Source organism: Magnusiomyces paraingens (assembly GCF_902498895.1).
Source record: "Magnusiomyces paraingens strain CBS 517.90 genome assembly, contig: contig1, whole genome shotgun sequence".
NCBI lineage: Eukaryota > Fungi > Ascomycota > Dipodascomycetes > Dipodascales > Dipodascaceae > Magnusiomyces > Magnusiomyces paraingens.
In genome coordinates, this window is record NW_022474067.1 from 671442 (window position 1) to 696604 (window position 25163).

At 37.4% G+C, this 25163-nt stretch overlaps 11 protein-coding genes across 11 annotated transcripts; 6 read left to right on the forward strand and 5 right to left on the reverse strand.

Moving 5' to 3' along the window:
* Window positions 1-236: 236 nt before the first annotated feature.
* On the forward strand, window positions 237-956 carry SAPINGB_P000224 (uncharacterized protein; the record flags this gene model as incomplete). The annotated part of the gene is made up of 2 exons (XM_031994948.1): window positions 237-739; window positions 797-956. The coding sequence occupies 2 exons, from the start codon at window positions 237-239 to the stop codon at window positions 954-956; spliced, it is 663 nt and encodes a 220-aa protein (XP_031850839.1).
* A 97-nt stretch (window positions 957-1053) lies between these two features.
* On the reverse strand, window positions 1054-4172 carry SAPINGB_P000225 (uncharacterized protein; the record flags this gene model as incomplete). Its single annotated transcript, XM_031994949.1, has 5 exons — window positions 1054-1255; window positions 1307-2214; window positions 2269-2623; window positions 3283-3378; window positions 3427-4172. 5 exons carry the CDS (start codon window positions 4170-4172, stop codon window positions 1054-1056), a joined length of 2307 nt encoding a protein of 768 aa, XP_031850840.1.
* A 1079-nt stretch (window positions 4173-5251) lies between these two features.
* SAPINGB_P000226 (uncharacterized protein) lies at window positions 5252-6772 on the forward strand (the record flags this gene model as incomplete). Its single annotated transcript, XM_031994950.1, has 1 exon — window positions 5252-6772. The coding sequence occupies one exon, from the start codon at window positions 5252-5254 to the stop codon at window positions 6770-6772; it is 1521 nt and encodes a 506-aa protein (XP_031850841.1).
* A 41-nt stretch (window positions 6773-6813) lies between these two features.
* Window positions 6814-7337, reverse strand: SAPINGB_P000227 (uncharacterized protein; the record flags this gene model as incomplete). The annotated part of the gene is made up of 2 exons (XM_031994951.1): window positions 6814-7171; window positions 7285-7337. 2 exons carry the CDS (start codon window positions 7335-7337, stop codon window positions 6814-6816), a joined length of 411 nt encoding a protein of 136 aa, XP_031850842.1.
* An 834-nt stretch (window positions 7338-8171) lies between these two features.
* Window positions 8172-13730, forward strand: SAPINGB_P000228 (uncharacterized protein; the record flags this gene model as incomplete). The annotated part of the gene is made up of 3 exons (XM_031994952.1): window positions 8172-9578; window positions 9637-9799; window positions 9856-13730. 3 exons carry the CDS (start codon window positions 8172-8174, stop codon window positions 13728-13730), a joined length of 5445 nt encoding a protein of 1814 aa, XP_031850843.1.
* Window positions 13731-14256: 526 nt separating this feature from the next.
* SAPINGB_P000229 (uncharacterized protein) lies at window positions 14257-15450 on the forward strand (the record flags this gene model as incomplete). Its single annotated transcript, XM_031994953.1, has 1 exon — window positions 14257-15450. The coding sequence occupies one exon, from the start codon at window positions 14257-14259 to the stop codon at window positions 15448-15450; it is 1194 nt and encodes a 397-aa protein (XP_031850844.1).
* An 18-nt stretch (window positions 15451-15468) lies between these two features.
* Window positions 15469-17805, reverse strand: SAPINGB_P000230 (uncharacterized protein; the record flags this gene model as incomplete). The annotated part of the gene is made up of 1 exon (XM_031994954.1): window positions 15469-17805. The coding sequence occupies one exon, from the start codon at window positions 17803-17805 to the stop codon at window positions 15469-15471; it is 2337 nt and encodes a 778-aa protein (XP_031850845.1).
* Window positions 17806-18011: 206 nt separating this feature from the next.
* SAPINGB_P000231 (mitochondrial 54S ribosomal protein bL33m) lies at window positions 18012-18266 on the forward strand (the record flags this gene model as incomplete). Its single annotated transcript, XM_031994955.1, has 2 exons — window positions 18012-18021; window positions 18073-18266. The coding sequence occupies 2 exons, from the start codon at window positions 18012-18014 to the stop codon at window positions 18264-18266; spliced, it is 204 nt and encodes a 67-aa protein (XP_031850846.1).
* Window positions 18267-18369: 103 nt separating this feature from the next.
* Window positions 18370-19086, reverse strand: SAPINGB_P000232 (uncharacterized protein; the record flags this gene model as incomplete). Its single annotated transcript, XM_031994956.1, has 4 exons — window positions 18370-18725; window positions 18796-18859; window positions 18927-18992; window positions 19075-19086. 4 exons carry the CDS (start codon window positions 19084-19086, stop codon window positions 18370-18372), a joined length of 498 nt encoding a protein of 165 aa, XP_031850847.1.
* A 709-nt stretch (window positions 19087-19795) lies between these two features.
* On the forward strand, window positions 19796-21777 carry SAPINGB_P000233 (uncharacterized protein; the record flags this gene model as incomplete). Its single annotated transcript, XM_031994957.1, has 2 exons — window positions 19796-20213; window positions 20477-21777. The coding sequence occupies 2 exons, from the start codon at window positions 19796-19798 to the stop codon at window positions 21775-21777; spliced, it is 1719 nt and encodes a 572-aa protein (XP_031850848.1).
* A 309-nt stretch (window positions 21778-22086) lies between these two features.
* SAPINGB_P000234 (uncharacterized protein) lies at window positions 22087-23772 on the reverse strand (the record flags this gene model as incomplete). Its single annotated transcript, XM_031994958.1, has 1 exon — window positions 22087-23772. The coding sequence occupies one exon, from the start codon at window positions 23770-23772 to the stop codon at window positions 22087-22089; it is 1686 nt and encodes a 561-aa protein (XP_031850849.1).
* Between the last annotated feature and the right edge of the window lie 1391 nt (window positions 23773-25163).

A 25163-nucleotide genomic window follows, 5' to 3' on the forward strand; every position in this document is an offset into this window, starting at 1 on the left:
CTTGCAATCTTGATATATCTTGCCACTAATAATTATTAATTAAATTTGACCAAAACTTCGAATTTCCAAGAATGAGCAGTGAACGAAAAATACATGAACCAACTGACAATAAATCAGAAACTCGACAAAAAAATAAACAAACTGATGATGAAACAACGTCCAGTTCAGAGCCACCAACAGCTCTTTCTAAACAACAAGAAAGACTAGACAAATTAAAACAACTGAGGAAACAAAAAATGGAATCAGCAAAAGCTAATAGGAAGGATACTCATCAAGAATATACCAATAAACACACTGATTACAGCCAAGTAGAACGGCAAAAGCGAAAAAAGGAAGAGGCAGAGTTGGAACTATCGAAGATTGAACTTGAAGAAAAGGGAGAAGATTTTGAACGGAAAAGAGCGTGGGATTGGACGATTGAAGAGTCGGAAAACTGGGACAAAAAGCAGCAAGAAAAAAGCGAGCGGGTTAAAACTTCAAAATTTTCGGACTATACTACAGCTGCGGAGAGAGCATATCTGAAAGACTTACAAGATCTACAACCAGATATTAAGGATTATAATGAAAAGAAAATAGAATCCTTAAAAAGTAAGGGAATGATTATTGAAGGAAAGGATGGCGAAATCATTGCTTATGATATGGATGGCTCTCTTACAACATCTCAGGACTCTCTGAGCCAATTTTCTCACAAGCCATCTAAAAAAGTTGTCGACAATCTTGTAAATCATCTCAAGAAAGGGTCAGTAGACAAGTTTTTTTTTTATTATTAAACATCATATTAACATTACAAATTTAGAGACGAACAACGTATGAAACGACGAAAGAAAAATGACGATGACGAGATGGTCTCCTACATCAACGAAAAGAACAAGCAGTTTAACCAAAAGTTATCGCGTCACTATGATAAATATACCAAAGATATACGCGATGCATTCGAGCGTGGCACAGCGTTATAAAGTTTCTTGAATCAAAGCTTTTTTTTATTTTTTCATTTTTATTTTTTGGTTTTACAAATGAATCTTCCCATTTTTTTTTCAACCACCACATTTAGCCCTATTTTGGACGGGCCTTACGTTTTTTGTAAGAGTCTATTTGTGTCCATCGTTTCTTAACAAACTCCCACCGTAAATGAAACAAACATCCTGTCATCCACTCATATTGACGGCTGAAATCGATAGCTTCATTGCGATGATCGGGGTCTTCAAGGCACATACTTGCTGTCATATGAGTCCAATAAGAAATGAACCATATTGTTCTATAAACTTGTTAGTTATTAGTAAAAAGACATGAGGTTATGTTTACATACGTGCTTTCGCAGTTTCTAAGCAAACCGATTATATTGATTGCATGATCCAAACACCCTGGTGGAACCGCGTTTATCTCGTCTTCAGTCATATTTGGTCGACAGTGAAGCAGAGTTATCCAAGAAGCGTGATAAAACACATTAGGAACTAGGAGATGTTCATTTACAGTAAATACATTTGGGAATCCAGAAGAGCCATATCTTGATACTACTGCGTACGGTTTCAATGACTGAGGGAAGTTAGTTTCGAACTCTTTTAAAATATTGAAAAGTTTTTTCCATCTTTTAAAACGTGCATTTTCTATCACTTCTTTCTGGGTGGGAACATTTTGGTCGTGAATAAAGCATTGCATTTCCAGTAATAAATTTAGTAAATTTGTTGACCACCAGTTGAGGGAATACATTCTGGGTTGATTTTCAAAGTCTATAAGTGATCGAAAGTAACCTGGCTCAAAACAACCCACATTTCCAGTACGATGGGAATAACTGACGTCCATTGCAAAAATCAAACAAAGGCAGGGTATAAAGATATCTTGAGGACCTGAATCTTCGCTTCCTTTCCCAAGTTCATGTGCCTGCTTTTTGATATATTCAGAACGTAGCTGTATAATTTCATGAAGCTGTCTGTATACTTCACGAATCTTGTTTTGTCCAGCTAAGTTAGAAACACTTATCAGGTCAAAGTGAAGAATTAACATAGTACACCAAGTGGACAAAAGTTTTCTATTGTAGTTTTTTGTCATGTCAATGGTTTCATTAATTTGTTTCATAGCTTTTTCATGATAAAATACGATTGTTTCTTTAGTGATAAAACCAGGGGTTTCAAAGCAAAGAATTACTGATGATATAAAGCATATTGTATCCAAAACCATTCGCTCTTTTAAAGCCAAGTGAGATATAACTTGTAAATTCTAAAGGAAAAACGTTAGAAGGAAATAATTTGGTATCACCTAAAATTATCTTACAAAGTCATCTGCGGAAAACGTGCACATAAATGGTCCAATAGATTCAATGTAATAACGGAGAAGAAATGCTTCATCGGAATCTGTTAAGATTGAGGGTTTTGGTTCATTAAGTTTGTCTTCTGAATTTAACAATTTTGATATTGTAGATACTTCTGCAATGGTATTGATTGTAGGTAAACAAAGATAGTTTTCAAGAGGGGCTATGCTATTTTTCAACGAGTTATTAAACGTTGAGGCAAACTCTTCTTTATTGTCTTTTGGGATGAATCCTGTATTAATATGTGGAACAGGCCATGTAACGGGCTTGACGTAGATATTGAAAGTTCCATGATCCGGTTGTTTTTGAGTTAGATGACTAGTGGAAGAAGTGGATGAATTATTAAGCTCTTGATTAGCACCATTTTTTTCAATACATTCATTAGAAACTTTATTGGAAAATTTGCTTTTTTTTTTCTCTTTTTTGTTATAAAGATCTTCCATTGAAGAAAGCCAATGTTTGGAACAACTCATTACTTATATGAATATTAAAAAAAAAATTCATAAAAAACTTATAATTTTTTTTAAAAACACATTTGTTAATTTATAGTCTTGACTTTGAATCCAATACTTGAAAAATTTTAATTGTTTTTCTTTTAAAAAATTTGTCATTGACTTTTGCATTATCAATTTTTCGCAAAAAGGGAAATTTTAATTATCATGATTCAGTGCATTAAAACAAAACAAAACAAAAATAAATAAGTTAATAAAAATACAAGTGGTATTTAAACCTAAACACAGTAAAATAAACACAAGACACTATAAAATATCGGTTAAAAATGATACGTTAAAGAAACATTTCATTATTCCATTATATGGAATACAAGTGATGAGGATTTTTTTTTTTGTTTTTCAAGTTGAAGTTAAGTAAAATTCTTCAGCCTTTTTTTCTTCTTCTTATATTCATCAATTGTTCGCCATCTAGCATAAATATTTTCCCAGTGCATGTCAAATGTATATCCTGTAACCCATTCGTACTCTCGACTAAGTTCTTGTGCATCCTCTCGAGCTTCGGCATCTTCAAGACAAATACAAGCTTGTTTATGTGTCCAAAATGTGATCATCCATAGAGTCCTATCTTCAAGTTAGAATATGTATGACATATAATAAAAACAAACTTACGGTTTTTCACAATTAATTAATAACCCTAAAATAGAATATGCATGTGGTAGAGATAAAGGCGGAACCTGTTGCAGTTCATCTGGTGTTAAATCCGGTTGGAGGTGATACATCCAGATAAATGCCGAATGGTATAATATATTAGTTAATAAAGCGCTTTCATCAGTGACGTGAATGTTTTTAAAGCTGAAGACTGGATTTTTGTGTGTGACAGAGTAGGGCCTAAGTGTTTGTGGAAGTGTCCGTTCATATTCGGTCAAGTCGTGTAAAATTGCTTCCCAAGCTTTATACCGGACATTCGACTGCATTTCTTCTTTTGTGGGGACATTTTGGTTATATGCAAAAAACTGGATACGCGATATAATGACGTGTATTCTTAATATCCACCATTGACTAGAGTATGGACGAGGTTCTGGTTCATAGTTCGAAATCGACTCTATAAAGTTTGGATCGGCCAGACTACTGGTACAGGCTCGGTTATTTACACCAATATCGATTGTAAACATGAAACATGTGCAATACATGAATAGATCATGATTCCCATCCTTCAATATTTGTTTTTGATGCACTGATTTTCGAGTTAAGGATATCTCATATAATGATTGATATATAGATTTAATTTGGGATTCACCTTCATAAATGGTATTAGTTAGGATTCCATGAAGAACCATGCAGCAGTGACACCAAAGATACATAAGCCGTCGTGGAACAGTACAAGACTGATCCAAGTTTGCATAGACTTCATCCATAACTTTTTTTTTATATTGGTGAGATATTTCTCTATCAAGCAAACCTGGACTTCGATATCCAAAACTAAGGGAGGACAATGTTATCATAGAGTTCAATACACAGCGCTCATGCATACCCACCCAGGGAATGATGTGTGTATACTTATACCTAATTAGTTATCGTTCATTAAAAACCAAACAAAACCAAACAAAAAAAACATACTGCAATTTCTACTGAAAAGACTGTCATTGTGGGCGCAACTACTTCAATATAATATCTAACAAGAAACGCTTCGTCAACATCGCTCAATATATTTGGAATTTTTTCGTTGATTGGAATATTTCTTCCTTCGATTCCATTAATTATATTCGAATAACTCGTAACTGGGTTTTTATTTTCGGGACATAGCTGTGGTTTAAAAGGATGTGAGTTAAGATTAATTAGTTCATTAGTGTTTGACGGAATATAAAATTCGGGACAGTTTATTTTAGAAAAGAATGGTTTGTTTTTTTGAGCGTTTTGGTCTATATTGGTTTGGTTATTGCCGTTATTGGAGCTTCCACCGGTCGATGACGGGGTATTATTGAGTTGCGCTGACTCTAGACCATCGAGCCAATGTTTTGAAGGATACGACATTATGTTTTCAATAAAGACGAAATGTAATTATATCTTCCAAAATAGTCATTTTTGAGATCCAAAGAAAAAAAAATGGGAAAATATGAATATTTAAAAGAGGGAAAAAAAAAAAAAAAATTATAACAGACTATTTTCTGGGTATAAATGGAGGTAACTAAAGATTCTAAGCCGGTTGAAAAAAAAAAAAAAAAAAAAAAAAAAAACCTGCTTGACAATCTTTAGCAAAAGAATGAATTGATTCACGTGACCAAAATAATAATTTAACACCCACACAGGTACCTTCTCTTGTCAGCTGACAGCGTGATAGTTGATTACAGTGTAATAGGCTTAGCTATGGTGCAAATTTGCTTACATACATTCATCATCATCTACTTTACTTATCAACAAATTTGTCTCCCCTTCTCTTTCCCCACCTATTTTCTTCTATTTTACAATATTAAATCAAATAATCAGAAAAAAAAAAATGAAACTTACCTCTGCTATTAAGAAAGAAGTTTTGAAAGACCTTTTAAAAAATATCAATCTTGCTTCAGCTTTTTCGTTTTCTTCTTCCTCTTCTATTACTGAAGCAAACAAAAAAGATATACCGCAAACAACTTCAGACCATGAACTTCATCGCTCTAGCACCCCTTCTAAATCGAAATGGGAGCAGAAGTTTGATGAGATTACCGAATCTTTATATGGACCTCTTCCTATGACACGCAAGGAGGCGCAAAATCTTGCAGGAGATTTAAACAAGTATCTTGTCACAGAACTTGAGAAGCGGGCCACGAAAAATGTCAATGTACCGGTGACAGACCATTTTATGGACCTTTTTACAGCTTTAAATACCATTTCAACACCCTCAAATACATTTTCATCAGGCCAGAAAGAGTCTTTTGATTTACACAGCATATTACGAGTTGATGGTGAGAAGAAACGACTTCGTCTGATATCGTCAAGCACAAGCTCTGAAGAACTTAAACAGTACTTGACTGAACTATTTTACAACTCTCAACTAAATGAATCTTATGCCACTGCTATTCTTCGAAATAAGGAGTTCAAAGATGTCAAGCTTATGGAACGTCTTTTATTTAACCCGAGCTATTATCATACCAATATGAAGGTCTGGAGTCTGAATAATTTAAGGTTACAAATAGCTAATAAATACTGGTCTCTTGGTGATAGAAGCAAAGCATATAGTCTTATTGTCACAGATTTTGAGTCTGTTTGGGTGCCTGCTTTAGAAACTGGTCTTTTATCAAGTCGAAATTTTATTGAAGGCTTAATAAAAGCACTATTTGCCTTTAAACGTGAAGATATTCTTCAACTGACGTTAGATAATTGGAGGAAACAACTGAATGATCTTGGAGTCGAAAAATCTAAACAAAAAGAGTTTATTGCTTCTCATGAGGGTCTACAGAAGGTTTTTGTTTCTATATGGATTGCATGTGTAAAGACAAGGCAATATTCAATTGCTCAAGAATGTGCCGATTGCGCCTCAAAATACTTTGAGGTCTTGATGCAGATTGACGAAAAAGCAAAGATTTGGACAATAGTTTTTGACTTTTTAAAGATTTTGCATTCACTGTCTTCACAAACTGTTTTTACTACTACTGTTACCCCTAACCTCAATACCGGAAGCTCAAACAATTCGACTGTTGGGAAGATAGATACCTTGATACAAATGCTTGGGAAATCTGAAGGTAACATTTTAAGCAGCATTATTGATGTTGCATCTGAACAGATGGAACAGCAAAATTTTAGCAACACAGACAAAACACGTTTAATAAACTTTGTTTTTGACACTGTAAAGCCGTATATTGAACAACGCGTTAATATCATGGCTTCTAGCAACAAATCATATGATAGCTCGATATCGACAGCCCTTGCATTACAAAAACTCAAAGCATTAGAAGTCAAGATCGGTACCAAATCGATATCAAGTTCTGGTATTAATCATGAAGAATGGCCTATAGTTCCTACTACTTCATCTTCTCCATGAAAAACAAGAGATAGTGTGGAGATATAAAATAACGTGTAATTTTAATATTCTATGTCAAGATCTACTAAGCGATCTACTGCATCAATCCAAACATAGCATTCTGCCTTGACATTTTCTTTTAAATTGTGATCATAAACTGTCAAAAATTTACGTTCATATTCATCGCCTTCATACTCGTCGAGCATTTCAATATTTTTTTTTGTAAGATTGTAGACTAACACTCCATTGACAGATGATTTTTCGTCAAAAATTATTGCTGGATAATTTTCCTCTCGAACGTGATATTTTTTGTACTTTTGAAGGCTTGCTTTATTTATGACAATATTTGAAGACTTTGGAAGAATTGATAACCCAAAAGCATATTTTGCTAGGACCTCTTGTTTCATTAGTGTGCCATAGCTGTTCCTCAACCGTGTTAGTATAATAGACATTAATTTAATTTAAGTTAATTTTTTAGTTTAGTTTATAATAAATATTGTTATTTAAAAATATGAATTTGTGATGTTACTTACAAAAATGCAGCAGATATCTGGGGTTTATCGTCGTTTGAATTATAATGGCTCATATTGATTATGTTGACTATCTTGATAGAATAGAATAGAATAGTTTAGTTTTTTTTTTTTCTTTCTTCTAAACCTTAGTTACACTAAATGCAAGTTAATGTGTTCTATAGTAAGGTAAAGTAAAGTTAATTAATTAACTTGGAATTTAACGCTAATTCTTATCTCGAGCTAAGACCAAATAAGATTGGAGGCAATAATACAAATGTGTGACATCGAGGGTTCGTTAATTAAGTATTAAGTATTAAGTTATATGTTATATATCACATGCGCACAAATGTGACGTGGTCATTACATTTATGCTTTTTTATTAAAAAATTTCATCACCACCACCAATAATAAAGATATGTTGGCCAGAAAAAAAAAAACGAGGATATTAAGGGAATTTCTGTCAAAGTTTAGTATTTAGAGAGGGAAAAAAAAAAATATTATTGAATGCAAAAAAATAAAAATAAAAATAAAAAATATAAAAAAAATAAAAATTAAAAAAAAATTAAAAAATAAAAAAAATAAACATTAAGACGCGTTTTTTTTTTTCACCACCAAAAATTTTTTTTTTCTATTCTTTAAGACCAACCTTCTTTATTATTATTATTATTATTATTATTATTATTATTATTATTATTATTGTTTTTATTGTTTTTATTTTTTTTAAACATTTAATCTCATAATAAACCTTTCAACGCACAATCGCGACAATCTTTTACTTTGAACAGGCACCTCTTTTTTTTTTTTTTTTTTTGCCATTCCCGTTCTTTTCTTTTTTTTTTTTGTAAAAATTTTTTGCCTCTAATAGTGAGAATTTTGGGTCGTGCTTTAGTTGTGGATTCTTAACACGAATGAACAACACTAACATGCCCTATAATCCCACGGGTGGTCCGGACCAGCATCAACAAGCATATCCTCATCACCCTCAACAACTCCCAATTCAACAGCATCCAGCACATTTGCAGTATCAGCAACAGCAGTTTGCTAACCATCAATTCCAACAACAACAACAGCAGCAGCAGCAACAGCAGCAGCAACAGCAGCAGCAACAGCAGCAGCAGCTACAACAACAGCCACAGCAGCAGCAGCAGCCTATTCCTAATGGCTACGCCTCCCACATCTCTTTACAAATTCCTTCACAACAACAACAACAACCACCACAGCAACTTGCATCTCGAGCACCTTCTGTTCAACAACAACAGATTCAACAACCTATTGCTCATCAGATTCAAGATCCTAACACCTTAAAGCAAGTTATGGCCCATCGTCAGCAACAGCCACAGCAATCACCTCAGCAGCAGATGATGGTTCCTCCACCTATACAACAACATCAACAGGTAATGCATGCTGCTCCTTCACAGACTTCTCCATCTGTTCCTCTTCAAATTCCTTCACAATCCCCGACTCCTATTCCAGTTCAACATCCTCTACCTCAACAGGTTCCTCAACAAGTTCCTCAACAGGTTCCTCAGCAAATTCCGCAACAAATTCCCCAGCAAATTCCTCAGCAAATTCCTTATCAGATTCCCCAGCAAATCTCACAGCAGGTTCCTCAGCAAGTTCCCCAACAGGTTCCTCAGCAGGTTCCACAACAAGTTTCTCAGCAGGTTCCACAACAAGTTTCTCAGCAGGTTTCTCAGCAGGTTTCTCAGCAAGTTCCACAGCAGGTTTCTCAGCAAGTTCCACAGCAGATTCCACAGCAGATTCCACAGCAGATTCCACAGCAGGTTCCTCAACAGGTTCCTCAGCAGCCCCCCCAAATGATGTCTATGCCTCCTGGGCCACAACCATCGCTCAATAATCAAGGTCCTCATATGCAGCAGATTCCAATCCAACAAAACCAAGTTCCTCAACCAATCCCTCAAGTACAGTCTGCACCACAAATGCATCCAGCTCAACATGTTCAATCTGTTCAATCTGTTCAAGCTGTTCAACACCAACAGCAAATCTCTCAACAAGTTCCCTCGTCCCAGTCTCCAATTATCAGTTTGACACCTACTCCTGTTCAAACTACTATCCATATTGGTGCTTCTCAAGCTTCTGTTAATCCTTCCCCTATTTCTGCCAATTCAGCTTCTCCAGCTGTTTCAACTGCTTCTGTTTCTTCACCTTTGCAACAATTATCTTCACAAGCCGTACCTTCCAACTCCCCTAATGCCCAAACTCCTGCTTCAGCACCTGCAGACTCCACTCCACTCCCACCGGAATTTGTTATCCCTAAGCCTGAGACTCGCGAACAATATCAACTTTTATTATTGGTAAGTTTTTTTTCATTTTTTTTCAAGTTTTATTTTTTTTTCTAACATTTCTTTCTAGAGATGGAATGCATTAAATTCTGTTGGAGCTGACCAAAAAACTCATTCCGCTCATCCGGAATACGCAGCTATTTGCAAAATCATCAAACAAGCTGGACGTGAACAAAAACTCTATCAACTTCGTTTAGACGAAATTAAAAAGGCCAAGTCGAAATCTTTAACAAGTAAGTAATTCAATATTCATGTGCGGGATTTGTTGATTTCCTAACATTTTGTTTAGAAGACAAACATTCTGATGAAGTAAAAGTTAAGCTTCTTGGTAATCAAATTAGAGCTTTTCAACTTCTTTCTCATAATCTTGATATTCCACTTCAGTTCCAGGAAGCTCTTTTAGAGCCTTTGATTTCTGATCATGAGGAATCCCCTCCAATTTTTTCTTCTTCAGTAATAAAAGGAGGTAAATACCAATCACGTCTTGAAAGAATAAATGTTCCGCTTACTGGTGGTGCTTCAGCTGCTGGTAATAATTCGGTTGTTGATTCTCGTGAACAGGTTATTTCTAACAAGATAACACAAAGAATTGTGGAACTTGAGCGTCTTCCTGGAAATCTTGGAACCTTGGATGTCAAAAATGCTGATCTTGAGCCTTCTCATAATATTCCCAAAAATGATGATGAACTTAAAATCAAGGCTTTGATTGAGCTGAAGTCATTGAGACTACTTACTAAACAAAAGTCTCTTCGTCAGGGTATCTTTTTTTCTCTTGCTAATAATACTGATCCAATTTCTGAAAGTATGACTTTGCGATACAATAACAGACGTCAAAAAATCCATTCTGCACAGGACCTCCGGATCACTGAGCAACTTGAGACTCAACAGAGATTAGAGCGTGAGCGAAAGGAAAGAGTTCGTCATATCAATACTATCAAAGGAGTTTGTTTACACGCTAAGCAAATTCTTAGTGAAAGACACAATAAACACCAGAAACACATTTCTATAGGACGTTCTATTGCTCAGGCCCACACTACCATTGAAAAAGAGGAACAAAAGCGTGCTGAACGAACTGCTAAGCAACGTTTGCAAGCTCTTAAGGCCAATGATGAAGAAGCATATATCAAACTTCTTGATCAAACAAAGGATACTCGTATTACTCATATTCTTGGTCAAACCAACTCTTTCTTAGACTCTCTTGCGCAACGTGTCAAGGTTCAGCAACAAGAAGTTGATTCTATTAAACCAAAACCTCAATCAGTTAGCAGCGTTGATGACGACGAAAAGGAAAGAGTTGATTACTACGAGGTTGCTCATCGCGTCAAGGAAGAAGTCACTAAGCAACCTTCTATTCTTGTTGGTGGAACACTAAAAGAGTACCAGCTTAAGGGTCTTCAATGGATGGTTTCTTTATACAACAACAATCTCAATGGTATTCTTGCCGACGAAATGGGTTTGGGTAAGACTATCCAGTCCGTTTCTCTCATTACTTATTTGATTGAGTCAAAGAAGAATCCTGGTCCTTATTTGGTTATTGTCCCTCTCAGTACTCTTACAAACTGGACTTTAGAGTTTGAAAAATGGGCACCATCTGTAAAGACAATTGTTTATAAGGGTCCTCCTCCTGCTAGACGTGTTCATCAAGCAGCTATCAGAAATGGTGATTTCCAAGTGTTGTTGACTACTTATGAGTACATTATTAAGGACCGTCCCATCCTTTCAAAGATTAAATGGGCTCATATGATTATCGACGAAGGTCACAGAATGAAAAACACAAACTCTAAACTTTCTTATACACTTACACAATATTACATCTCTAGTCATCGTCTGATTCTTACTGGTACTCCTCTGCAAAACAATCTTCCTGAACTTTGGGCTCTTCTTAATTTCGTCTTGCCCAAGATTTTCAATTCAGTTAAGACATTTGATGAGTGGTTTAATACACCATTTGCCAACACAGGTGGCCAAGACAAGATGGAACTAAATGAAGAAGAGACATTACTTATTATTCGTCGTCTCCATAAGGTTTTGCGTCCATTTTTGTTGCGTCGTCTTAAAAAGGATGTCGAAAAGGATTTGCCAGACAAGGTTGAGAAAGTTGTCAAGTGTAAAATGTCTGCATTACAAAGCAAACTATATCAACAAATGCTCAAGTATAATGTCATTTTTGTTGGCCAAGACGGTGTTAGTGGTAACAAGTCTGGAATCAAGGGCCTTAATAATCGTATCATGCAGCTCCGAAAGATTTGCAATCATCCATTCGTTTTTGAAGAAACAGAAAATCTCGTTAACCCGACTCACACCAATAACGACAAACTATGGAGAGTTGCAGGAAAGTTTGAGCTTCTTGATCGTATTCTCCCCAAGTTCAAAGCCACTGGCCATCGTGTGCTGATGTTTTTCCAAATGACCCAGGTAATGGATATTATGGAGGATTATTTACGCTACCGTGACATGAAATATCTCCGTCTTGATGGTGCAACTAAGGCTGATGAGCGTTCCGCAATGTTGAAATTGTTCAATGCTCCTAATTCAGAGTACTTTGCCTTTTTGCTGAGTACTCGTGCCGGTGGTCTTGGTTTGAATTTACAAACGGCTGATACTGTCATTATTTACGACACTGATTGGAATCCTCATCAAGATCTACAGGCCCAAGATCGTGCGCATCGTATTGGCCAAACTAAGGAGGTGCGAATTTTGCGTCTTATTACAGAGGATTCTGTTGAAGAAAGCATTTTGAGCCGTGCTCATGCCAAGCTAGAGATTGATGGCAAAGTCATTCAGGCAGGTAAATTTGACCAAAAATCTACTGCTGAGGAACAGGAAGCATTCCTTCGATCATTGCTAGAGGCAGAAGAAGCTAAGCGCAATCAAAAAGACGACGATGAGGATATTGATGATGATGAGCTCAATGACATTTTGGCTCGTAATGACGAGGAAACAGTTATCTTCAAAAAAATTGATGAAGAGCGCAATGCCACCTCACCCTATGGCCGTGACAAGCCTCATGATCGTTTGTTTGGGGAAGACGAGCTTCCTGAGGAGCTTAAGCGCGATATTGTTGAGAACATTGACAATGAACCTCAGGAGGTTCTTGGCCGTGGCGCTCGTGAGCGTAAAAAGATTTTCTATGACGATGTTCTGACAGAGGACCAATGGTTGGAGGCTATTGACAATGATGATGACGTTGAGGAGGCCATCAATCGTGAGAGATCACGCCAGGAGCGTCTTCGTGAGCGTAGAGAAGCCAAGAAGGCTCGAAAGGTTGCTATTTCAGATGACGAGGAAGATGATGCCAAAGGTGTTGAAGAAGTAGAGGAAAAACCGGAAGAGTCACCCGAACCTGAACCTGAACCTGAACCTGAACCAGAACCCGAACCAGAACCAGAACCAGAAACGAAAAAGCGCAAGCGTGGGTCTGGACGTCGCAAGTCTACACCTAAGGTCATTGAGGATGACGAGCCAAAGGCTGATGAGGAGGAAGAGGAGGAAGAGGAAGAAGTTGTTGCCAATGGCAATGCTGAGGAGTCTGACGAGGAGGAGTCTCACTCTAAGCGCAATCACCGTCTTTCCAATAATATCAATGTTTCACTTGATATGGTGACTGAAATGGGCCAAGCCATTTTGACCGAGATTGAGGATAGTACTGATGAAGATGGTAGGACTCGTGTGGATTTGTTTTTGGAGCTTCCTGATCGCAAGATGTACCGTGACTATTATAAGGTCATTCGACGCCCCATTGCTTTGGATAAAATTCGCAAGAAGCTTGAGACTGGCAAGTATCTTAGTATTGATGACATGGCTAAGGATTTGTTTTTGATGTCTGCCAATGCGATGAAATACAACCAGGTGGATTCTTATGTATATCTGGATGCCCAGGCGATTGAGAAAATGGTAGAGGAATGGGTTGAACGTTCCAAAAAGACAATTTCAGAAATTGACAATGCATCGAATGGATCAGTTTCTCCTTCGAAGGATACAAATGCTCCTCCCCAAAAGAAGGCTCGCATTAGTGGTGATCATGAGGATGATGCAAACGGCGATTTGGCCAATGGCAACGGCACTTCGAATGAAGGAGTAGATGAGTCTCGACCTCCTTCTCGTGGTAAGGGAAGACCTAAGGGAAGTCGCAATGGAACTAAGCGTGGGTCTCGCCGGAAGTAAGAAGTGATTTAAAAGTTTAAAGAAAGAAAAAGAAATTGTTTTTATGTAAATTTTTTTTTTGACAGTAATTGTTAAAATTCTTATAAATAATGAAAAAAAATAATATTTTATTAAAATTTGATTAAATTGTTAATTTTGTTCAGTTATAGTTGGAATTTTTGGATTCCATATTGGGACATCATGAGCCGCAGCTTTTAAAATTTTTCTTGTATTAACAGGCATCTTGATCAAGAATATTATAATATAAAAAAAAAAATTAATAAACCTCCAAAGTCTTACACATACAGTGAGCGGGACTCTTCGGGGACATTTGACCAGGTCCAAGAAATACAGAAAAAACCTTGAGGTTAAAAAAATTTCAAACGGCCGTGTGTTTTAGACTAGAGATTAGCTGGAAATACAAGAGCGGGTTCTCCACAGAAGCTAAATTTACCCCAATTTTTTTTTTTTTTTTTTACATTTTTACAACAAACAAGAAGATTCCCAACAGGATCTTCATAATAAAAAGGTTTAAATAAAAAAAAACATGACTCTTCGTCAACGGCGGGCCGAGGCGCGAGCACAAATGCGTGCAGCGCAAAGCGGATCGCGGCGCTCAGCAAACGGCACAGCAAACGGCGCTGAGGCTGAATATGAACGCGAAACTATAGTGGCTCAAGAACTAGAAACTACCCTTCAACCGATCATCGACATATTCTGCGCGGCACTGGGTGAAGCCCTGGAAGATGAGGACGCGCTGCGAGCGCGAGTGCAGGAGGTCAAGGGTGCGCTATTTGCGCGTGAGTACGCGGCAGCGTTTGGGAGCGTGGAGAACCTTGAGGCTTATGTTGCGCGGTGGTCGCCGGCGCGGGCGTTAGCATACCATGACGTGTTTACGAAGGCCAATGGGGATAAGGAGAACTGTGTGCTTGAGGCTGTGACAAAGGCTCGTGGAGATGCTCGTGTGTTGTGTGTTGGAGGTGGTGCAGGAGCAGAGGTGGTGGCATTTGCTGGAGTTTTGCGGAAAATATATCAGTCCCTGGGACTCTCTGTGGGTCCCTTTGATGACGACGAGGATGAGGATGGAGAAGAAGAGGGTGAAGAAGAAGAAGAAGAAGGTAAAGAGGATGGAGATAAAGAAGATAAAGATACCGATAAGAATACTGAGAAAATTGCAGGAACAGGCCCGAAGCTTGTGGTGACTGCAATTGACATTGCAGATTGGTCTCAGATTGTGACTCGATTGGATTCCACAATTAACAATCTCTGGTTCCCCCAACCTGACAATCAACCCCCCCGGTTTTCTGTCAAGTTTCTGCGTGCAGACGTTCTGGCTCTTTTCTCTACAGCAAGTGCGCCGGTGTGCAAACTTCTGGCTGCGCAGCAAGTGGTAACTACCATGTTTACAATCAATGAATTATTCAAGGCGAGCCGTGCGCGGGCCATGCAGTTTCTGGCCACGCTAAAGGCTGGATGTACAACACCTGGGGCTCTTCTTGTATTTGTGGAAAGTGCTGGGTCGTACTCGGATATCCAGGTTGGATCCAAAACATTCCCTGTACAATTTTTGATCCATCACACGTTGACGGCTCCTGAAGAGGGAGGGAAAGTGGCATGGGAACGAGTTGTTCACAGTGACTCGCAATGGTACCGTGTTCCGGAGACATCATTTGCTACGCTTGAGTACCCGCTTAAACTGGAAAACATGCGCTACTTTATCAGCGTTTATAGAAGATTATAGAAGTTAAATATTATATAGTTAACTACCGGCAATTCTACGATTGAGAAGCTTTTCAATATCCATATCGCTCAAGTTGGTGAGCTGCAGATCAGCACGAACTTCTTCGTAACCATTATCATCACCATGGATTATACTTTTTATTGAAGCCAAGTTAGGCTCGACTTGGCCAGCCGCTGGAAGCGCAAGAATGGTTGCGCACTGGTCCAGCCGGCGCAGCGATGCCTCGGAGGGGAGTCTAAAAGCAGCCCAAAGTTCCGCAATATCAGCTTGGAGTTGTCGTCCGCCGTCATAAGAAAACTGGTTTGCGGAGATGATAAAGTTGAAGATATAGTGCTCAATATCTTGGGCAAACCGGCGGACGACACGGGTATAGTGGAAGGGCGAGAAGAAGCGGTAAAGAAACGAGAGAAGAGAAGAAATGGTGCGGATTGCAGGGATAAGACCTCGTGAGACCTCGACAGGGTCTTGCTCGATGGTCATGGTTGCCCAGTTATTTTTCTTAAAGTACTCGCGCATGGAGCCATTGAATTCGGTTTTAAGAAGCGAGACCATTGCGATTTCGACACGGGAAATGAGTTTATTGTAAGACTGGATAGTTTCATCGAAAAGGGTTTCATTTGCCAATCTGTTTGGATCGGCTTGAAGTTGTGAGGTACGTTTATTAAGATCGTCCCACATTTTCAAAAAAAACTTTTCTTCCCCCCACTCCTCAAGAGCCTTGACAATGTAATTGAGACTGCCAAAAATGCGGCATAGACGCTCGAGGCCACGGATACCGGAAACGCTTTGTTTATCTTCGGCAGAGACGCTTCCGACCGCACGGGAGAAGCGGGATGTGAGAGACTCAAAGGCAGTCATGGACTCGTTGAGACGCTCGTAATACTTGTCAAGCAAGTCAATTTGGATCGTTACAAAGTATTTCATACGGAAGCGGATCGACGTGAGCGATGAGTAATGCTCAGTGATACCCTCGATAAGGTCTTTTAGGTTGATTGCAGATTCAGTAGGCTTTGTTTCTGAGTGACTGACAAAGTCATAGTCGATTTGCCAGGCGTTTTGAGACTCGATGATTTCTGCAAAGCGATCTTTTGCGCTGGCCAGCTCAATTTTGAGCCAGGTGTTGTAAGCGTCATCGTTGGAAAGAATATCTCCGGAAATTCCTCTCCATTCGAGTGGAGATTGAGGATCAGAATTGTAGGGGACGTAGTAGTATTTTTCTCTAATTGCATTGTCAAACATGATTGTTTCGTAGACAAGGTGGGATAAAAGTTTTGGGGAAGAGGTAACTTGGGAGAAGAGGGAAAGGGCTTTGCGACGAACGCTAGGTAATAATGCAGTGATGAACTCATGGACGCCGTTTCTATCATTGAAGCGGGAAGATTTTTGGAGTGCAGCATCGGCTGCATGGATTAAAAAGTCAATGTGTCCTTCAATGACGTTTAAAAAATGATGGTAAGCCCATTCGGGTTTATCTGGTCTGTTTGTATCTGATTTTGCTTCAAAGTGAAATTGGAACCGGAGGTCGATGGGGGCCACAAGAGCTGCAAAGGCAGATAAGGGGATAGGGTATTTGGAAGCCTTTTGTGGGGTGGCCAAGAGGCCAGCTAGTTGGTCAGGATTGGAAGCTTCTGTTTCGAGGTACTTTACAAACAAGTTGATGAACTCGTCGTAAAGAGCAGGAGCGACGGTGGAGACTGGCCATTTTGCCTTTTCAAAAAAGACTTTAAGACGCTTGTTCATATGATCTTGGAGCGGGGTGCGGACATTTTTGTGTAGATGGCGAAGAGTTTGAATAGCAATTTGGCCAAGAGCCGAATCTTTTGTTTGGGTGGGGGATGCATAAATTCTAAGAGATGGCTCGTATTGTTGCTCAATAGAGTCAAGGAGGTCTAAGGCCTTGTCAAAGTCTTTCTCAAGGGTAAGCGATGCGACAGTATTTGCAGCGTCTCTAACCTTTTGGGCAATGGTGAGGCAGTGAAGGCTTGTGATGAGAGCCTTTATTTGGGCAAATTTCGGGTAAATGATTGAGTCAAAGATGGTATAATCATTGCGGATATTGGGGAACTGGGTATAAAGATCTGTAAGAGCAGAGTTAAAATCGCTGTCAAGAATGTCTAACTTGGAAGCAGAGAAGGTGGAAGTTGGAGAGGCCATCCAAGCAATGAACATGGCTCTGAGGGTGGAGACTGCCGAGTTTTGGGCAGCTGTACGGGCCTCGCGTTTTTCAATGAGGCCGAGGTTAAGAGCATCTGAAGAGGCTTTTAAAGAGGAGTTTATAGAATCCAAGGATTGGGCAAGGTCCTGGAATGAAACAAACTTTTCGTTTAAGAATTGGGTGACTGGAGAGGAAGTCATTGATTGCTTTGAAGTTTACAAGGATTGTTGGTGGAAGAAAGGGTAAAAGAAAGACCAGATCACCATGAGTGGGTTAGGGTTTATGAAAGGTGTAGCGAATTTTTCAGCGGTTTTTTTTTTTTAATTTTTTTTTTTTTTTTTTTTCAAACCACCAAAAACTTTTACCATCAAAAGCCTACTTAGAACAAACACCAACAACAAACACAATGGTCAGCAGTAAGTAAACTGGGGTTGTCAGTAAAGAAAAGATCTAACAAAAGATAATAGAAGCCAAGGGAAGATACACATTGATCAAACTGATTTCGACGGCCAAGACAGGCTATATACGATACGTGCAACGTCCGCGTTCATCACCCATTGTGACACAAGTTCGCTACGATCCGATAGCCCAGCGCCACGTTTTGTTTGAGGAATCGAAGAAGCGCAAGGTTGCCGAGAAGAAGCCTTTGGTTTTTGCTTAAGGATTTCTTTATTAAACATTTTTTTTTTTCATTTTTACTGTACATATGATTAATAAGACTATTTTTTAAAATCTCCTCTCCCCCAAAAAATAAAAATAAAAGATTAATCCGCTAATGGGTTTGCATGAATAGTGACAGATTCTATGTAGATTTCATGGTCTGGTAAGGGTCTATATTTCTTGTCGACTGGGACATTTTCGATTTCTGTGAGAGTAGAGTCTACGCCCATAGTGACTTGGCCAAAAACAGAGTATTTACCATCAAGATGGGGGAGCTTAGAGCCCAAAGTGATGAAGAACTGGCTTCCGTTTGAGTCCGGGGTTCCTTTATTTGCCATGGACACAACGCCACGATGGTTATGGCGTAACGCTGGTCGGATTTCATCAGCAAAAGTGCCACCCCAGATAGACTCGCCGCCTTTACCTTTGCCTGTTGGGTCTCCTGTTTGAGCCATAAAGTCTGTGAGGTAAGGGAAATTAGAAAAGAAAGAAAAGAAAGAAAAGAGAGGGAGGGAGGGAGAAGAACATACCTTTGATAACTCTGTGAAATTTGCAGTGATTGTAGGTACCCTTTGCGCAATGGGCCAAGAAGTTCTGGAAGCAGAGAGAGGTCAGTCCGGGAACGCGCAAAGGGAGGGTACAGATGGGAAGGTGATCATACCTCAGCTGTTTTGGGGACAGATTCGCAGAAGATTTCGATTTTGAGGTCGCCAGCAGTTGTGTGAAGCTGAAAAAAAAAAAGAGATTGTGTAAGAAGATGGAAATTTATTTTTTTGAGTTATAAAATGATTTAGAATTTTAAGACTTACAGTGACTGACATTATATATATATATATTATTCTCTTCCTAGTTTGATGGATTTTGTGGGAATGGAATTGATTTGATGTGAGAATGTTGAAGGGTCATTTTTTTTTTTTTTTTTAGAAAAGTTCAAAAAATAAAAGAAAGGCAAGCAATTAAAAAAAAAAGTGGTGATATTACGTAATCTTTTATAATGCTTATCTAATTATTTCTTAGTCATCATTAAGAGTTTAGTTTAATCAATCAAATTTAATAAAAAAAATTAAATTATAAAATTTATTTTTTTTTTATTATTTTTTTATTTTATTTTTTAATTATTTTTTAATTTTATTTTTTATTAATAAACCACGCAGTTCAAAAGAAGAAAATAATAATAATAATAAAAATAATAATAAAATAAAATCATATAAAAATAATAATAAAATCATTCAAAAAAAAAAAATTTTTGATAAAAACATCCATTTCCCACCCCTTTTTTTTCTTCTTTTTCTTCTTTTTCTTCTTTTTTTTTATCAATTTATTTGAAATATTGAAGAAGATCAACAGTTGTTGCTACCAATAGTAAAAAAACAAAAAAAATTATTTTATTTAATTTTTTTTTTTTTTTGTGACGAAAAGACCCGTTCCAGAACACCAGTTAGACCAGGTCCAGCACATCTTTGGTATTATCTTCCCCCCCTGTGGTTTCAAAAGTTAGCAAAACCTATAATCAGAGTTATAATCAAGTCAATGGATTTACAACAACATCAACAATATCAACATCAACAGCAACATCAACATCAACATCAACAACAGCAGCAACAGCAACAGCAACATCAACATCAACAACAGCAGCAACAGCAGCAGCAACAGCAAAGACCATCACCAGTACAAGAAATGTTGAGCGAGACAGGGGATGGACGCAAGCGACGACGGACTTCAACAAACTATGGAGCCAACGCGGGGAAAAAGTATGTTCACTGGACAGACGATCAAGTGGAACGGTTATCAGCGTATCTAATGCAGCATGTGGAGTTTGCGACATCACCATCGATGGAAGCCTGCGAAGCTATCAAAATGAAGATATTTGCCAGTGAGACGGAAGTGACACCTAAGCGGTTATTTGGGAAGATTTGCAACATGCGTGCGGCGTATCGACGAAATGAAGGTGAGTAAAATTGAAATTTTAGTTTTGAGAAAGGAAAACAGGAGAAACCAAAAATAAATAAAAGGACATTTGGTTAATGAAGTATTGAAAAAAAAAAAAAAAAATTAAAAAAAAAAATTATGGGAGTATATGAATGATATTTGGCTGGAAAGAATTTAAATCTTAATTTTTTTTTTTCCAAGTCAATTAATCAATCAATCAATCCTATTTGTTTTTTTTTTAAATTCTTTTTTTTTTCTTTTTTTCTTTTTTTTTTTTTATAGCAAAGCTTATGACTCAATCAAATAACGGCTTGGATCTGTTGCCAATGTCGCGAACTTCTTCATCAACAAGTTCTGGGGATGGAGCGCGGCTGACGAACACAAGTGATAGTGCAAGTTCTTTACACACACGGCAAGGCGTTTTTACAGTACCGGGTGACGGGCGCAAGCGGCGAATGCGGCGGCACTATCAAATGGACAATATATATTCCGAGTATGATAGCAAAAGACAACAGCAGCAGCAGCCGAATGGTGGAACAGGCGGAGGAGCAGGAGCAGGGGCAGTAGGGTCAACTGCAACGACGTCGTTCATGACGTACCGGAAAAAGGGTCATGCGTCAGCACTTATCATGTCCTCGCCGGCGGGGGCTGGAGAAGAAGAGGAAGATGTTGAGGGTGAGAGAAGGAAGCCTGAAGGAGGGATTCATTTTCAAAGTGTGAACCGGTATCCAGGTGGAGAAGGAGGAGGTTCATCTGCAGTTGTTTCAGCAGCAGCGACGGCAGCAGCAGCAGTTGCGGCGGCGGCAGTTGCTGGTAATGGAGGGAATGGTGGTGCGCCACATTATCTGGTTGCACCAATGACAGGAGGGGTTGGAGAGACGAGAAAACTTGGAAGGAATGGTGAAGAGGATGATGAGGAAGATGATGAAGATGAGGAAGAGGATGAAGATGAAGATGATGAAGATGAGGAGGAAGATGAAGATGAAGATGATGAGGAAGGGTATGGGACAGTTCGAGAACAATTGGATTCACTTGTGAATGATTTGCACGCTTCATTGAATGAGCAACGGGAGTTATGGCAGCAGTTGATGGTAGGGGCTATTAGTCCTAGTAGTAATAGTGAATATACGATTTTTGGTCGAGGGACTGAGAAGACAGGAACTACGGGAGGTTTAAGATTAGGAGGAGTAGGAGAAGGGGTAGGGGTAGGTGGAGGAGGAATGGGAGGGATGGGAGAAATAGAAAAAACAGTATTAGCAGGAGGAGAAGGCCAAAATATGACGAGAGTTTTACAAGAATATTTGGACCGGAAATTGATGCAAGATGCACAGATTCATAAAAACATTATGGGTGCAGTGGAACGGGTTGCAAAGATCCAGAGTGCAGCGCAAGTTAAGGCTGCAAGGTCATTGGAGCGTGTTGCGGTGGTACTTGAGCGGGTAGTGAAACGCAGTAATGGAGGTGGAAATGGAGGTGATGTGAATGGAAATATGAATGGGAATATGAATATGAATATGAATGGAAATGTTAATATGAATGGGAATATGAATATGAATGGACATATGAATGTGAATGTTTTATAATTGATTTTTATTTTTTGGTTTTAGTTTTGATTTTGATTTTGATTGTGATTTTGATTTTTTTTCTGGATTTATTTTTTTTATTTTTTATTTATATATATATATATATATATATATAAATATTGGTTAAATGTTAAAGGGCGTTTTTTTTTTTTTTTTTTTGGTATACAAAAAATAAAAAATAAAAAAAAGAAGAGATTTGATAGATTGATAGATAAAAGAAATAAAATAAATTGGATTGATTAATTAATTGATAAAAATTGTTTTTTTTTTTTTTTTTTTTTTTTTTTCTTTCATCCACCTATTATTTACTTACAACTTAGACTTTGGAGCATAGCCATAAACAACATCAGCAGTTTGGCTACGTAAAACACGACGTAAAATCTTTCCACTTGCACTTTTAGGAATTTCATCCACAATTACAATTCCACCCCAAAGTTGTTTATGGCGAGCAACTGTACTATCAAACCATTTTTTAATTGCCAAAGCATGTAATTGTTTTTGCTGAGGGGTTTGTGCTAATCCTTGTTTAAGAACAATAAATGCTCTTGGGAGTTCAGTCCCCTCATGGGGGACATGGAATCCAGTTACTGCAACATCAGCAATAGAATCATGAGCCAAAAGAGCAGCTTCTAATTCAGCAGGAGCAACTTGATGACCTTTACTTTTAATAAGTTCTTTAAATCTATCCACAACAAAATATTGAGCAGATTCATCCAAAATAACAACATCACCTGTACGGAACCATTGCAAAGTATCAGGGTCAGCAAAAGCTGCGGCGGTTGCTTCTGGGTTATTAAGGTAGCCGCGCATAACGTTAGGTCCGCGGAGCCAAAGTTCTCCTGGAGTGTGCGGGGTATCAATTTCAGTTCCATCTTCGGCCACGACGCGGGCCTCCATTCCTGGGAGGAGCCATCCAATTGAAGAAACATTATAGTTCCCAACATCGTAGGAAAAGATATGAGTCATGGGGGAAGTTTCAGTTAACCCATAAGCTTGGTAAACAGGACATCCTAGACGAGAAATGACTTGAGAAGCTAATTCTTTTGAGAGTGGGGCGGCACCAGAGATAAGTCCTTGGATATGGGATTTAATATCTGGATACTTATCGACGAGAGGAGATTTAGCGAAAAGAACAGCAACGGGGGGGACAATATGAAGAAAGTTAATTTTATGAGTTTCAATATTGTTTAAAATAAGTTGGAGATCAAATTTAGGGAAAATGACAGTTTTAATACCAATAAAGGGTAAGGTATAAATGTATTGGGATAGGCCATAAATGTGAGACATGGGGAGAAATCCACCAAAGACTTTATCTGGAGTATAGTGAGTTTCAGATAGTACAAAGAATTGTTGTTGGACATTGGAGACCATATTGTTATGGGCAGTGATGACACCTTTAGGGACACCTGAAGTACCTGAAGAGAAACAATAGTAAGCATGAGAGTCAGGTGTAAGGTTAGAAGCAGCAGGAGGAAGGATTTGTCTAAGTCCAACAATGGGGCCTTGAGGATGTTTAGCTCTTTTAGAGATTTCATCTTGAGAGTAACGACAAGAATCCAAAGCTTCTTTAGCAAAGTCATTTAGGTAAACAATGTGGGAGACATTATGAGGACCCAAGGCAAGGGCTTCTTCTACCACTTGTTTTTTTTCAGGAATTGTAATTACAATTTTAGCTTTTGTGGTAGTTAGCTGATGCCTTAGTTCTGAAGGTAAGTAGACGATATTAGCAGGAGAAACAACAGCACCTGTTGCTAGGATTCCAATATGGGTAGAAGGTAGCAAGACATCATTATAACAAAAGATACAGACAGTATCACCTGGGGAGACATTATATTTAGGAGATGCTAAAAGATTTGCAATTGCAACAATAGATGCACGATATTGGTCTGGGGTTTGTTTATGTGATGGAGAGGTAGCATCAACAAGGAGATCATCACTTGATGAAGATGAAGTTGTAAGAGCAGGACTTGAGAGCATAAATGAGACGAGATCCATTGGTTGGAGGAATGCAGAGACTGGACTTTTCCAAGGGGATAAGTGGATGACTTGAGAGTTTGTACGTTTAATTGGGAGTGTCATTTTTTCCTTTTTTCCTTTTTTCCTTTTTTTTTTTTTTTTTTTGGCGGAGGGTAGTTAGTTTGTTTATGAGAAAGGAGTGATTATGAATGAATAGTTAATTGGTGAGAGAGATAGAATAGATAGAATAGATAGATAGATAGATAGAAAAGAATAAAAAAAAAAAAAAAAAAGGTATAAGATTTTTATATATAATTTTTTATTTTCTTTTTTTTTTATAATTTAGACCAATTTGGAAGGCTTTTATATATAAAAAAAAAAATTCAACGGAGGTTTGTTTTCCAGTTTTCCAGTTTTCCAGTTTTCCAGTTTTCCAGTTTGTTTGTTTTTTTGTTTGCCGGTTTTGTTGCCGATTAGCCCGGAAGTTCCAAGAAAGACATGAAAAAGAAAAAAAAATTTAAAGTGGAGGTGCTTGTAAGTTTGTTTGTTTGTTAGTAAATTAGTTAATTAGTTAATTAGTTAATTGTTAGTAGTAATTGCTGAAAAAAAAAAAAAAAAAAAAAAAAAAAAAAAAAAAATGAAAATGAGGGGGGGGGGAGAAAATATTTTGAAAAAAAAAAAAAAAAAAACTTTAATTTTTAATTTTTTTTTTTTTTTTTTTTTTTTTTGTAATTGAAACAAGAATTATGAAATTTATATATATATATATATGAATAAAAATTATATAAAAGAAGAATTTCGAAATCAAACAACCGAGGCTTTTTTTTTATTTTTATTTTTTTATATTTTTATTTTTTTTTAAAAGAAAAAAAAAAAAAAAATAAAAAGTTTTAATGTTGAAATTTTTTTTTTTTTAATTTTTGTCTTTGGAGAGAAGTTTGACATCTCCGCTTTTTCTTCCATTCCCCTCAAATCAAATATAAATTATAAAATATAAATTAAAATATAAAATATAAAATCAAAATCAAATATAAAATTAAATAAAAATTAAATAAATAAAAATTAAATAAATAAAAATTAAATAAATAAAAATTAAATAAATAAAAATTAAATAAATAAAAATTAAATAAATAAAAATGCCGCCCCCACATGCATGAACTTCCCCGCATCACGTGCCACTCAACCGGACCCTCAAAAATGTTTCTTCCTTTCCATTTTTTTTTTTTTTTTTTTTTTTTTTTTTTTTAAATTTTTCTTTTTCCCCCCCCCCCCCCACACACACAAACTAATTAGTTATAACAAACAAACAAACACATATATAAAATCACTATCAACATTCAACTTAACTCACTTTTGTATATATAAAAAAAAAAAATAAAATAAAAAAATAAAAAAGTTAAACACCGCCTTTCCCGGAAACTTCAAAAAAA